At 36.2% G+C, this 16,081-nt stretch overlaps 1 protein-coding gene across 1 annotated transcript; it reads left to right on the plus strand.

Moving 5' to 3' along the window:
- The first annotated feature begins 347 nt into the window (after nt 1–347).
- Nucleotides 348–2,521, plus strand: LOC133307198 (uncharacterized). The gene is made up of 2 exons (XM_061507655.1): nt 348–527; nt 1,109–2,521. The coding sequence occupies exons 1-2, from the start codon at nt 348–350 to the stop codon at nt 2,519–2,521; spliced, it is 1,593 nt and encodes a 530-aa protein (XP_061363639.1).
- The last annotated feature ends 13,560 nt before the right edge of the window (nt 2,522–16,081 follow it).

A 16,081-nucleotide genomic window follows, 5' to 3' on the forward strand; every position in this document is an offset into this window, starting at 1 on the left:
AAAAGCAACTGTCTCCTTAGCCATTAATGCAACTGCTCCTACCCTATTTCCCTCTCTCCCACGTTTCTAACCTAAACCGTTCCACCTCCTTACCACCATTAGTAGCAATTGAATACTACTAACCCTGACCACTCATTCCATAACGTTCCCCTTCCACTACCTCCTCAACTTCCTATCTTTAACCTCCACGTCCTGAAAAACTCCTTATTTTCTCTCCTCTGAAAGCCTATTTAAACTCATCTCTTTTCTCCTTCAAGGCCTTACTATCTTCTGCTAACTTAGAAACTTTTGCTCTTATTAAACCCTTTCCCCTACATTCTGCCCTAACTTATTCTTCTTCCATAACCATGGCTAGACTTTCAGTAACTGTTACCCCTGTGGCCAGCCCCGACCAAGCACCTAAAATCACCGAAGAAGTTGTATCTCTCTACCCAGAGAGAAACATCTTCTTGCAAGACAAGGCTCCTCTTCCATCATTCGTGAAGAAGGCCTTGACCAAACTCAGGTGGACGTTGTTTGCCACAGAAGTATGAGAACTCAACACTGCCTTGGTGGCTGAGTTCTTGTATCACGCAAAGAGGTTGCCTAAGGGGTACACCACTGATGAGGTGATTGTGAGGGGAAAGAAAGTATCATTTTCCCCTGCAGCCATCAAGGAATTGCTCCACCTCCCAACCATCTCCAACTGCCCATACCAAGGGTACATTGAAAGCAAAGAAGTCCCACGATTCGCACTGGACGTGAAGAACTTGATCACCATTGGTGAAATTGTTTACGCAAAAAGAGCCACTGCAAGGGAAGTCTGAAGGACGAGGCCAGATTCTGGTCTCTTTTTACTAACACCAGCCTCACTCCCTTCACTCATGATGCCACTATCAAGTGGGCATTACAGGTACAAATCTACTGCATCATGAAGAACATTCCTTTTGATGCAGTACCTCTCATATATGGCAGCCTGAAGAAGGAAATCAGGAAGACTATCGTCTGCCTTCCCTGCCTGATCACAAAGCTCTGTCTAAGAGCTAAAGTAAAAACTTATAAGGATGAAGACCTAGTGTTGGGGTCTGTCATCGATTTCAAAACATGGAATGGTCTGAGGACTACTTAGATTGAGACAGACATTCCATGTCCTGAAGGTTACAACGTCAGACGTGACGTTGATGAAATTGAGGATGAAGAGGGCCTTGAGGCCCCAAAGAAGAAAACCACGAAGGCCACCATTTCAAAATCAACAACCACTTCTTCCTACACCCAGGCAAGAAAAACCGTTCCCCCTCCCACCAAGGTAAAGAAGGAAGCCCATGTTGCTACTGAGAGCAAACAGGGCAAAAAGAAATCTCCTGTCAAAGTTCTCCCTAGAAAGGGGGTGTGTTCCAGTCAGAGGCTGAAGAGATCCTCCAGTAGCACCAAAAGGCCAGAGGGAGCATCCTCTGAGAAGCCCATCACTCTCTCTGACAAGGAGGAGGATAGTGAAGACAATGAGCCTATTGCAAAAAGGCTAAAAACAGAAGTAACGTCAAAACCTACATCAACTGCTAAGGAAACGTCCCCAAGTAGCTCTGCTACTTCTGATTCCTCTGACGTTTCGTCCCCTCCACCATCACCTGCTCACTCTTCACTACCACCAAGAACACAACAACCCTCTCCTAGGCAACAACAAGGAGAGGGAATTAAAGAAACGGATACAGCCCCTGCTGCAGAAGAACAGGTGGCTGAGCAAGAGGCTCAGCCTAAAAAAAAACTTGACAAAGGAAAGGAGATTCTTGTTGAATCCCCTAAAAAGAAAAAGCCAACTGTTCCCAGGCAAATCTGTCTGGGAGGACCCCTCTCTTGCCCCATTATCCGTCCCGATACTTCTGGGGACGAGGCCATTGCTAGGGCTCTAGCAGAAGATGAGGGCTTGGAAGTTTCTCTACTGATGGAGGAACAAAATACAACAGCCCCCTCTTCCTCAAAAATAAAGAAGGTTGCAATTAGGCAAACACCTGAAGAATCTCCAGCTTTTGGCAGCAACAACAACCAGAAGAAGAAGAAGAAACCAGCCTCCCTCATTCCAGCAATCCCCATTGCATCAAGGAGAAAATCTCAGATTGGGATTGCTGAGATTTTTGAAATGATGGGGAAGAAAATGGAGAAACTGCTACCTAAAGCACCATCTGTTCCTCAGCTAGACATGGCCATCACTACTGAAGAGTTAAAGGCTCTAAGGAACAGATTGGATCAACTTTCATCGTCCTTCATCAAATTCCAGGAGCAACATAAGGAAGACATGGAGCAGCTCCTCAACACCGTCCAGGCCAGCATCAAAAACATCAGTGCTGCACCTTCTGCACCTACCCTTCCAGCTGTCAGGAATGAAATCAGAAATGCTGCTGATTCCCTGAAGTTTGCTCATTCCATGCATAACACCAGAGCTGAGAAACAACTTAGAAGACTTTACCTCCAAAACACTGAAGTGCGAACAGAAACCACAGAAGCTCTCAAGGCTTTTGGTACATATTTGGAGGGGAGAATCACTTAGCTGGAACATCGAGTGATGGATGTTGAAGGATAGATAGTACATATCCACAATGGCAGGATAATGATGAGATCCACCATTGTGCACCTCACTGCTGTGATCAGTGATCTACTGAAGGACGCTGAGAAGTGGTTCCCTGAAGCTGAAGTAAGAAGATTAAGAGATCAGCTTGGGAAAGGCCACTTACGCAGGAGGAACTAGATGCTGAAAAGAATTCTGAGCTGGGCAAGAGACGTCCACAGTGAAATGGAGAAATACCCTCCTATTTTGTTTATTTCCCATTTATTGCTTTCTGCAAGTTTACTTTTGTTTTCTTTTCCGTTCCCTAGTGTAAATTTTAACTTCTTTTTGAAATAGAAAACTCATTTTTGTTCAAACTGTTTGGAGCATACATTTCAGTTATAGTATTGTGGCTGTGAAAATTTGAATAATCAATGGCATGAAGCACAAAGTCAATAAATAATCATTCTTGTTCTTACTCTGAATGCTTGAAATAGGAAAGGTGAAATGAATTTAATCTTCAGATTTTTGAAGGATACTGATCTGTGTGAGCTAAAACTGGTGAGGAAAGAAAAATGCCAAACACTTACTCATGAGAGCGTTCCTGAGGTGTCACCACAATGAAACTTCTAAACATGCCTTCATGTTGTAAGTACTACTGAAGAACAGGTGAATTTCACTAACAAGGATCAACCTTCAAACACTCACCCCCTCACAATCAAACAAACACTTCTATTCTCATTCATACCGCAGCACAACCCCACACACTCATACCCATCCCCAGGTCAACTAAAAGGAGCAAAGAACAAATCCTAAATGAGCAAAGAGGACAAGAAGAAAAGAAAACAAAGAAAAATAGGAACAGCCATACAAAAGAATTCAGAAGAAGATACCAGAAAAAAATTCCTCCAAAGGAAGAAAACAGGGTACAAAAAGACAAGGTGTTCCCTCACCTAGAAAAGTCCAACTCTGAAACAGAAAAACTGAAAAATATTCCTTGACCCAAGACCTGTGACCATGCCATTTCTAAAGCCCCCCATCAATCCTTTTTCACAAAGATCCTTTGATATAAAAGACACCTGCACTTGTTAGGAAGACAACAAATAAGCAAGTTTGAAGAATCACATCTAGGAATGGACAGAGAAACACCAAGCCCAGAGTTATAGTGAGACAGAACATAAGCACTCTTCACTTACCTTGGAACAAATTCTTTTTACTTGTCACCTATGGAAAGTAGTTCAGTCTTTGAAAAGATTATGATTACTTACTGGCTAGAGTTTCTGAAGTTGAGCTATTCTTTGAAATTGAGCAGCTTAAGCCTTCATTTCTAAGTTGTTCGAGGACAACGAACAGTTTAGCTTTGGGGTGTTTGATGGGACGAAAATTTTCTCCCATCTAAGCCCATTTTGATGGTAAAATACCATTTGTTCCCTCATCTGATGAGCAACTTTAGCACTAAAAGCACATGTTGAATATCTTTATGACAAAAACACAGTGGGGAACAAATGGAGACGTAATCCTTTGAAAAATATATAAACGGGGAACAAATTGAGAATATTAAATACACCTGCTCCACTCACTCAACCTCTCTGACCACTTTGCAGGAAACGTTGAAAAGAATATTCCATAAAGCATAAGCGGTGTAGCAATCAAGCACGAAGAAATGTGTACAACAGGGAATAAAGGGTTCTCATTGGCTAAGAGGAAAGCAAGGCATGGGGATGATTAGAAGGAAAGACAAATCTCAACAATAAGTGTCTCATCCAAGCAAGTTGCAAACCTCTGAGCACAGTTCACACCGCCCCGTCCATGCAGTCAAGAAAACAACTCCATGGAAATTACAAGCTTTGCCATTCACTCTTCTGCTATAAATAAGACGTCCCAGCACGAAGAACATCACCGAATTCCTTAAAAAGAGATTACTTAGTTTATTTTGTAGTTTTTTCTTTTGTATAGTTTTAGTTGCAGTTAAGTGACAACACTTCTTCTCTATTCTGTATCATCCACTTGAGACTCCTCACGAGCAACAACCATATTCTCCACTTTCTATTTTGTTGTAACCTAATTTGTTTCCAGTTAAACATAAGTGTTATTTCTTCCCTTTTCACTCATTATCTCTGAACTGAATCTCGGGTCTATGAGATTTCAGTTTAGAATAATTGTTTAAAGTAGTAGTCATGGGCTAAATTATCCGGGGAACGGAAAAGCTGCAAAGTTCTTAAAGAATTATTTTCAAAACTTTTGTACTGAGCTTTTGTATTTCTCTGGTTAAGTAAGCTATATTCATTGTGTATCAATGAAAATTGAACACATATTGAGAAAAGAACTTCCATATTGAAGGGATTTCAGACAGCTTAACCAGAGGGGGAAGGCAGTGTTGTGTAAACTTGTGACCACCTCGTTCATTTAAAGGTCCTGTGCTAAGTAACTGTTGGAGTCAAGGGAACCATAGGAATACGGATACTTGTGAGCCATTTAGTCCATGAGCTGAGGAATCAGAGGTTGGCAGTGAAGAGACTGGAACAAAGCCAAAAGTGTTAAGTCTTGAGTAGAGAAAATAACTATTTAAGAATGGAACAGTGAATCTGTTCCTTGTGTCAAACTGTTTTAAACAATCCACATTGTTGTCTCTTAATTACTGTTATTACTATTGTTATTTTTTCTTTCTTTATTCAATCTTGTATCTATAAATCTCTCATGAATATTGATGTTCCTTCTCTCAACAAGAAGGGTATCATACATCACGGAGCGATGAACTGTTTGCTGTCAGATTGACCTACTGTTCTTGAGGAACGTTGTCAAGACAGTAGGGAACGTTTGACCAAACATGTCAATTGCTAACTTTTCTTTTCATTTTTATTCTCTTTAAAATAGTTTAAGGCATTAATTAGAGTTCTATCCTCGTGGGAACGATAATCTAGGCACTAATAGTCCCTTTATTACTTGATGCGTGCACTTGCGCACTTGGGTTGAAAGTAAGAGAACACAAGTGTTTTCTCTTACTGAACTAGAAAGTACTTCATCATAATATATTTTTCACCCAACAAGCTTTTGACCCAACAATCATCTCCCTTAAAGTGAGAGAGTGCCCACACACTTCCCATTTTCCTTTGAGACATAGTTTGGAAGATCTACCACAATCCAGCTACAAGGAGGTTGTTCGTGCTGCGGCGCTAAGGTGAGCAGTTGGTGAAGAGGAATCATACAAGGGAAGATTCTACACGAGATCTGCGCACCAAGAGGTAATTGTGAAACGAGGATGATTAGGTAAGCATACCAATGTACTAGGTCCTAAATCGTCTCCGCATAAATCCAATAGTTCCTACAATTGGTATCAAAGCCTTGGCTGTACATTGGTATGTGAATCTAGTTTCACTATTCATGTAATTAGTTTTGCTTAATGAAATATGGCACCTAGGGTTCTATGTTTATTGGTATGTATTTCACATGTGTATCTTTATAATTCTTTTCTTTAAAAATCGATGCTTTTATATTTGGTTTTTTAGCTTTAATCCATGGTAGAGATTTGGTTGTATTTTCTTGGGTTGTAACAATGAGGCTAAACCCTTATGATTAGGTTTCCTTCTTGATTTTTTATTTCAATTTTTGTATAATTTTTCGTTGTATTACAAAATTGTAATAAAAGAAGATCAAGAAGATGCAAAAAAAAGCGTGTTCGTCACTGTTTTGGGTATCTTCGCAATCATCCAGTTGAAATAGCGGTGAAGAACAAGAAGATGACCGGATCCAGCCGGGAGGAGCCTCCACGCGCCGCCACAAGTGGCTGCGTGTGGGCACCATGCGCCGGTGAAAAAGCAGCGCGTGTCAATTTCGATGAGGATGATTCTCGCAGCCATGGCTTCGTCTCTGCATAGGGGTCCTTACCCTGAAGTTTTGTTCTGAGATGAGTTCGGGTGATGGCGCAGTGGTCGTGACGGCTAGCGTTCCTGAAAGTTGACTTAGGGTTTCTTGCCAAAATGTGGTATTTTAGGCATTTGGGCACATGATTACCAAAGGGGCTTGAAATAGAACCTATGGACTAAAAGAAAAAAGGAAATGGACTGAAGAAATTATTTTTGTTTCCTATTTTCTATTTTTTTCTCTAGTGAACCATGGATTAAAATTTTATTTATAATTGCTTTATTTTTATGAATGGATGAATTATATGATGGATAACATGCTTGATGAGATAACATGCCATATAGAATAGGTGGTGCCATATTGTTGCATAACTTGTTAATTACATGAGCATGCTGATTGTTATGTTTATACGACTAGATTAATAGTCATTATGATAATTAATTCATATTTCAAATTTTAAATTAATTGTTATTACATCTGATAGGCTGAATTAATGGTCATTATGCCATTAATTCTAATTTTTGGAATATATGCATAACGAATTTAATAATTTAATGATCGCTATGGTAATTATTTTGATTTCAAATTATCATTTTAAATGATAATTATTATGATTGCTAAAATCTAGATTAATAATTCAACTAGTTATTTGGATGATTTAAATCTAGAAAAATAATTTTGAAATATGTGCATAACGAATTTAATAATTTAATGATCGTTATGGAAATTATTTTGATTTCAAATTAACCTCATAAATGATAATTATTATGATGCTGAAATCTAGATTAATAATTAAATCGGTTATTTGGATGATTTAAATCTAAAAAAAATAATTAAGAAAATTTCCTAAGAGAATAGTTTATTTTGTGAGTGATTTGTGAGTCTTCTAAAATGGTCATGTGTTAAATACACGCTGCATACCACAATCATGTATCATGATTGTGTGAAGCACACGCTGCCTATCATGATCGGATTTTAGGACCTTGATGATTTCAAAATTCAGATAAGCTAAGTGATGCACGTTCATCGGCGCTCTTGCTTACGTAGTTTTTGAAATCAAACAAAGGTTATTGTCAATTAAATAATTCTTGGAAATTGGAAAAATTGCTTATGTTGAATGGAAGGAGATTTAGATTAAGAAATTAATTTAACCTTCAAGCGCATTATAGGACCATTAATAAAATAATCATGTGAAGCCCCATCAGATAAGCATGATTGAATTTTATTAGATTGGACCTGAATAATTATGGGGGAGGAGATTTAAATTAAGAAATTAATTTAACCTCCAGGCGCATTATAGGCCTGTCAATAAAATAATTATGTGAGGCCCCAACGGATAAGCGTGATTGAATAAAGTATTGTACGACCCAACGTCGACAATACTAAGTTATTAAAGACAATTTTAAAATCAAACAATGAATTTGACAGAGCTTATGAAAATTCTCAAATAAAAATATTGAATGGGTGAAGGTTTTCAATTAAGTATTTAATTTTAAAACCTGCGGGCTCCATTTGTGGGTCCATTAATAAAATGGTGATGTGAAGCCCTGACGGATAATCTTGACCAGATTTTATTTGATTGGACCTTAATAATTTCAAAATTTTAGTAAGATATTTTACGGCCCGTCGTCGACAATATTTGGATACTAAAGACAATTTTGAAATTAAACAATGGTTAATTACATTCAAATTTTGTAAAGTTACTAACCCTCCCGACGAGGCTCTGATAATGGCACCGAAGGCCCAAATAATAATTTTAGTTTTTACAAGTGACTTGTCCGACGTAAGCCTTGTAAAGATAAACTAAAGGATTGTTAACAATAAACAAGAGTAGTAATGAGAATCTACTTGCACTTTGTTTGTTTATTGCATTATTTGTTTGTAATTGTGTGCTTTATATGTTTTTCAGAAAATATCTTAGAAATGATTTTGAGTCAAAAACCTCTAGATGGTATCTACTATGTGGAAAATAAATTTTGATATTGTTCTAAAACATGAAAGCTAGAATTTGTCCTGACAATACGAGGGCTATAGCAACCTGCAGAGGATGTGTCTAAAGAAACATAGACGCAATACTCAGATTGGAAAATGACAAACATGGTAGTTCACTATTATGTTCTTGTCAGTGTTTCCAAATACTTGCATAACCAAGTATACATGGTTAAGAGTGGAGTATAAATACTTTAGACTCTTAATGACATGTTTGCTGCGTATAGCAGCTCTGCTAGACAAAATTCAGTCAGCCCAGGTTTTGCTAAAAGTCTTGTTAAATCCAAGGGAAAATCCAAGGGTGATAACAAGAACAAAATATATCAGTTGTCAAACCAGTTGCTATGAAGAAGCCGCAGGGCAAGTGCTTCAAGTGCAGAATAAAGGGACATTGAAAGAAAAATTACCCAGAGGTAATGAAAAGAACCAGATATGTGTATATTAAGGCCTGATCAGTGAATGAATCATTGATTCAGGAATCACTCATTATGCTTGTTACTCTTTGCAGTAGTTCAAACATGGCGTGCCTGTCAGTAGTGGACAAAGATATTTTAAGTTTGAAAATGGGAACTTATGTCTGCATTTGCAGTAGGACAAGTAATTTAAAAGACTATGGTTTATGGTGACTGTTTATTTGTTCTGGATTACAAGAGGAATTTAATTATTGTTAGTGGTTTTGGTTTGACAATGCAATTGATTCCTCAGTTATATTTTGAAGTTCATCTTGGTCTTGTTTGTTCTGGTACATTGTTTAAATAGTCTTTATTACCTATGTCCTATACCCCCCTTAAATTTATTGTGTCGAATGGAAAGGATGATGAACAAGAACATTCACCAAAGAAATAAAAGTTTCAAATGAAACATATTTTTGGCTTTTATGATTGAGTCAGATTACCTTAAATAGGAAACATTGTTTAGTTAAAAGAGGGACTGAAAGTTCAAGAATATTTTAACTAAAAGCTACATGTTGGTCCCATTTGAAAGGTAAAATGGCCAAGCAATCCTACAAGGTCAAAAGGATTTGTGCAACTATTCAACTTAAACTGGCACATACTAATGTATGTGGACCAATTAGCATTCAAGCCAGAAGAGGTGATGAGTACTTCATTATATAAATGTTTACATTGAGCATGTAGGTGTTCAAATCAAAACACTTTGATCTTACTAAAGTGTTGGCTACCTGTCTGGTAAGTTCAGGTCTTACTTGATTTAAGAGGGGATAGTTTTGATAACTGTCAACTCTAGGAACATGTTAGTTGAATGAAGTTGCAGTATGCAATAATCAAACATTTCTAGACTTGGTGAAGACCATGTTCAGTTATTTATCTTTGCTAATATTGTTCTAGGGAGATGCCTAAGATAAGAAGATGTACATTTTTAACTTGGCTTCGTCAAAGTCTGTTGTAAAGACACCTAAAGAATTATGGAAATAGTGCAAGCCTATATCAAACCGTTTTCATATTTTGGGTGTTATGGCACACATCCTACAACAGCAGTCAAATAAGATGGAATCTTATACGGGAGAGTGCATATATTTTGGTTACCCTAAGAGAACCAGGGATGAGATCTTATTTAGTCCTAAGGACAAGATGATCTAAGTGAGTGATATCAACACTCACGTGATTTTCTTAAAGGAAGACTATATGAGAAATTATAAGCTCTTAAGTAAGGTTATTCTTGATGAGACTTATCTCAGATCAAGAATTTTTAGAATCTCTAGAAGCTTCATCCGTTGTTCCCTTGATTGTTCAAAGCGGGGAAAGATATATCTCTAAGTGAACAAACAAGGGAACCGTAATTGGAAATTCAACATGATAATATATAAGTGAAACTAGTAGATATATTAGTATCAATTGTGGAAGAACAATATCAAGAATAAGTGGATCGTCAAGAAATTGAAGATCCACCATTTGACCCAATCTTGGATCTACCTGTAAATACACTAGGTCTAGTGCGGTACATTCGTAGTGGGAGAGAACCTTGTTAACTCTCAAGTTGTCTCTTGCTGAGTGACATTGATCCTACTAGTTACGATAATGCACTAGAAGATGTTATTGATCAAGTGTTGCTCAAGCTATGAACAATGAGATGGAATACTTGTATTTCAACTCTGCTTGGTCCTAGTAAAGGCACCAAGAGGGGTAAAACCCACTAGGTGCATGTGGACATAAAAGGCAAAGAAAGGATGGGCAGGAAGGTGAAAACCTTCAAAGCTAGCTTGGAGGCAATTTTTGGCAGACGCTATGCTTGAGTCTATCCAGATTCTCTTAGTTGCTGCTATAAGTCTCAATTATGAGATTTCATTTTGGGAGTTGGATGTCAGGATATCTACATACAACAACCAAAAGGGTTTATAGCAAATGGGTAGGAACACACGATATGCAAGTTGTGAAAGTCTATTTCGTGGACTTAAGCAAGCATCCAGGTCTTAGAACATATGTTTTGATCAGGTTATCAAAATTTTAATTTTGAGATAACCTTGATGAATGATGTGTATTTGTATGTAAAGGATCCAACGGAAGACGGTAGCTTTTCTGGTACTTTATGTAAATGATATGCTCCTTATTGGAAACAACGTGGAGGTAATATCAAACATAAAGAGTTGGCTAAGTTAGTGTTTTGGTATGGAAGTACTGGGGAAACCAATTATATTCTTGGTATAAAATTCTTATGAGACCGGAAGTATAAATTGTTGGAATCACCTTAGGTTACTTACATTGACAAAACTCTTGCCAAAGTTCAACATGAGAATTCTAAGAGAAGAATTATAACTCTCAGATGTGGAATTCATCTTCCTAAGAAGTAACCAAAGACTGCTGAGAAGGAAAAATACATGAGTAGGATACCTTATGCTTTGGCAAAATGTAGTCTCATGCATACCATGTTAGGCATTAAACCAGACATCTGCTACACAGTGGGAGTAGTGAGACGGTACCATTCTGGACCTAGAGGAACATTAGATTTTGTTAAGTGTTAACTTTCCCAATTGAGAGTTAATTTGGTATTTTTATGATGAATTTGCTGCATAAATTCCATATAAGTTGTCTTGTTTGCATGATAATTAAGCTAAATATTGCATATTCATGATTAAGTGCTTTGAGATGACTAAGTATGGAAAATGAGACAATATTCCTTGATTTTATGTAAAAAAAGATGATTTGTTGAGTGTTTGTCTTTGCAAAAAAATTGACGTCAGAATGTTGTAGCAGAGAAGCTGACGAAGTAATGGTATAACAATAGGTACAACATGACAGTATGGACAAGGGAACAACTGAAATTTCAAAATTCAAAAGTTATTTATTCCCAAACAATTGGATAAAACACCAGCAAGCAGAAATCAAGGATGATTTTAAAGATTAACTCTTATCCTAAAATCGCAAGGATCAAGGACAACAAACTCATATCTATTCAACAACAATATTGGCACAAGAAAATCAAGAATATCAAGATCTTATCCAATCAAGTGCCAACAGCCCAAGAAATTAGGGATAAGATAAGGTTGCAGCAACACGATTCATGGAATATCACTCCCAAACCTAAGGCCCAATTATCCAACTACTTTTCCTATTAAAGAGGAGTCCCCCACGGATTCCAGAGGTTAGACAAGTGAGAAAGAGGTCGAGAAGTCAGAGAAAAAAGGAGGGAAGAAAGTCAAGTCAGAAAGGTCGTTTAAGAGAGAGAAAGTAAGATTCTTGGAGGAGGAAGAGCTGCTGGAGCAAGACCGTGACAGAGTTTTACAACAGCATTTCTTTTCTATTTTTCAATGAGTTCTTTCTTCCTCTTCTCTGTTTTATTTAATTCTATTATGAGCTAAATTGCTCTATAGGTTAGGTGATAAAGTATCTATACTATAACATTGAGATGTATGCCTAAACTTTATTTTATTAATGTTTAATTAGTTTTTCAACGAGTTTGCTTATTCTTATTCATGTATGCATGTCGAGAGATACATATGTGATATTGAGGAGGTTAGGGGCGAGAGGTTTTCGAATCCAGACCCTTGTTGAATTATGTGGATTAATTAGGTTAAAGTTAACTTGATTAAGTTGTGGGTAGAATTCACACTACATAACATTTGAACTTGAACTTGAACAATTCAGTAAATAGTTTGGCCATAGAGATGTGGGAATTAGTTATGGGGTATATATGTTAAGTTGGCCAAAAGCCCCAGCATACTTTAGTGTTCGGTTACTAATTAAGCATTGATATATCACCGTTAAAGCATTATTTCAGTATTACTGTATCAGGGAAATTGAACCTGACCTATATCTCATCCATCACCTTAATACCTTTGAATTTAGTTTACTATTTTCTTAGTTTTAATTGTCTTTTATTTTATAAATGCGATCATCAAAATCAATCCTTTTTTTCCTTTTTTCTTTACTTGAATAACTCAAACTTTATAAATCATCTCCGTGGGAACGATACTTGGACTCACACATCCCTGTATTACTTGTGACACGTGCACTTGCGTATTTGTGTGATTGATTTAATTGAATTCAAATTGCACAACATTAAGCATGTACTTAAGTATCTTCGGAGAACGAGAGAAAATTTATGCTGGTGAATTCTAGTAGGAGTCTTGAAAAGCTGAGCTTTCACAGATTTAGTTATTTCAAGTGGATATTGACTCAAGAAAATTGGCCTCGAGCTAGGAGTTTTACTCAACTAGGATAACATTAGAGGTGGATCTTGTAGATCCATTTACTAAGAGTTTGTCTGAACTTGAGTTCAAAAGGCATGTTACTTCTTTGGGTCTTAAGAGGATCTCAGACTTGCATTAAGCGAGTGGGAGATATTGGGTTCATTGTGCTCTTTGAGTAAGACAATGAAACAATGTAATCATTTTCTGAATTTTATAAGTAAGGTCTTATTCATTTATAGTGCACAAAATATACAAACATTAAGGTCCAGAACAATTGTGGAGTATATGATCATTTGGATACGTTCATAGAGGACATGATCATAGGTTCTCACGATTGATGAACTGGTTCATAGCTGTTAAATGAAGTTGGGCGCTTTATTTAGGCTGCAATATTTTATGAAATGGTTTTGTCTGAATTATTGTAAAATATTGGTGTGAATTAACATTCACATTGAAAGGATCAAGGAAAGATTTGATTAAGGTTATTTTTCTGTCATAAGGTATCAAATCTCCAATTAACTATAGTTATGTGATTGTTCTTAATCCTAAGTTTATTATAAAAAGGTAATCAAATAGTTTTTATTCTTTGATTTACTAACGGGTGAGGTTCGATTTATTGAAAGCCAATAACTCGGTATTTTGGGAGTGAGATTATTTGATTATCGGTATTTATGAGATAAACAACATGGAGTTTGTAGAATATATCCCCTTGATATGTTTTGGTACTTGGATATTAAAGACACTGGCCAGTGCATGTAATCCATTAGAGAAACTATCATAGCAAGGGAATAAATAATTGATTAAGTTACAGAAAACTTGTCAATCAATTATAGACATTCTACAAAGGGGCGATGCATATTCGTGGTATAAGTGTTATTAATCTTAGAGTTCAAGTTCGGCCTTTTAGTGGAGTAGCACCGAATTAGATAATCATTTATGATTATCAAGAGCCTTGATTAATAACAGATGATAGATCCTCAGGCTAGCTCAAGATAAGGGATAGGGCAATTTCAGTTGATGACGACTAGTGAGATATATGGACTTGGGCTTTGGGCTCAAGTTTGTACTCAAGAGCAAGCGAGAGTTTGTTGGATTTTGCTCTTTCACTAAAGCCCTATAGGGCCTAGTGTGTAAGAAGAGCCCAAGAAACTTAAAGCCCATTCTGCTTAGGGTTAGGGTTTCTTGGACCAATATATATTCTACGCTTATAGTCATCAACCTCTCTAGTCTTCACTGGGTGGTTGCAAAGGCTGAGGTAAGGTCATCTTCCTGAAAGTGAGAGAGTGCCCCACACTTTTCATTTCCCCTTGAGACATAGTCTGGAAGATCTACCATAGTCCAGCTACAAGGAGGTTGTTCATGTTACGGCGTTGAGGTGAGTAGTTGGTGAAGAGGAATCACACAAGGGAAGATTCTATACGAGATTTGCGCACCAAGAGGTAATTGTGAAACGAGGATGATTCGGTAAGCATACCAATGTACTATGTCCTAAATCGCTTCCGCATAAATCCAATAGTTCATACACTTTATGCATGGTAATCTTGACACTCAGAGCTAATGTACTTCGGAGACTAAGATCCTGTTTATTTGAGCTTCTAGAAAAAGTAATTTTTATTTCTTTTTTGATTTAGAAGTATTTTTTACAAAAGTTAAAGTTATTTATATTTTTATAAGAATATTTAATTTTTGAAAAAAATATTTGGCTTTTGATTTATTTTATTTTTAGAAATTAAAATTTTTATATTCTAAAAAAAGTAAATTTTTGACTTTTACTTTTTTTAAAAGCAGACATCCAAACGAATTTAAAGTGAGAAGTGCTTTTTTTTTTTCTTTTAAAAGTAGCTTTTAGAGTCCAAACGTGTTCTAAGAACCACATTATATAATATTTTTCACATTATTGTAAAATCCGTAGGTTTAAATGGAATTTCAATGCATAGAAATATTAGTATTACAACAACTTTCCATGAACAAAGCATGCCTAGAAATATTTCAGTAACCAGACGGAGGAGTTCGAATATCTTAGAACGCAAAAAAAATGGACACAATGAGTTCATTTCTTTAAGATAGGGAATGTGGCCTTTGGGAATGACACGGTATATTAGGTTATGCCTGCCTATTTTCAGTAATTGAATGGTAACTTCGATTGTCTGGTACGCTTTTATAGTTATTTTCTGGTGAGGGTTATGCCTGCCTCCGCAAAACTGATTTTATATATTTTTTTATTGAGTTTGGCCCAGTTTTTTGGGAAACTTCTTAATATTATTTTAAGAGTTAAAAATTTTGGATGGCCAAGATCGTGCCATATTCCCTACGGTGCTTTTCCATTTTTTGATTTTTTGATTTTTTTTTAAAAAAAATTAATGACTTTTAAGAGAAGTCCGCGGAACAAATTATATATATATATATATATATATATATATATATATATAAGCAGATCTACGAAACCCGTCAGGGAACTAAACACCCCACTGAAAAATAACTACTAAAGGTGTAACGAAACATGTGAAATACTCATGACCAAATGGTCAAATAGCCGATAGGATATGAGAAAAGTGTTAGAACAAATTAGTGTTTTAAAACTCTGGCTTAATCATTGATTTGATTGAGGTAAATTAATTCAATAAGTAAATTATTGGTTCAATCAATTTAATTAAATTTATATTAAATTATATAATAAATAGGTTTGATATTTGTCATTTTAAATGATATAAGTTATGTTATTTTAGGAGAGAGATAAATACAAGAAATGAAAATCACGTGAGAAAAATGCGTGTTTTTTTTAATTTAAATTTTAAATAAAAAATAATTTCTTGTGTCAATCTCTATTTTAAAATGATATAACTTTATGTTATTGAGAAACACTTGTCTCCTAATAAATATATTACAAGGCAGGAGCGATTAGTTTTCAATAAACTCAAAATAGGAACCACAATACTGGTGTCGTGGTCGGTTTGTCTTTATGTCTCGATTCAAAATTTAAAATAATGAATTTACATATTTTTGCACTCTACAAAATCATTGCTTTTATCAATTCTATGTCAATGAGAAAATCCTTTAACTCAATGTTC

This window comes from Gastrolobium bilobum, unplaced genomic scaffold (assembly GCF_033153095.1).
Source record: "Gastrolobium bilobum isolate Gb01-03AN ecotype WA unplaced genomic scaffold, APGP_CSIRO_Gbil_v1 utg6974, whole genome shotgun sequence".
NCBI lineage: Eukaryota > Viridiplantae > Streptophyta > Magnoliopsida > Fabales > Fabaceae > Gastrolobium > Gastrolobium bilobum.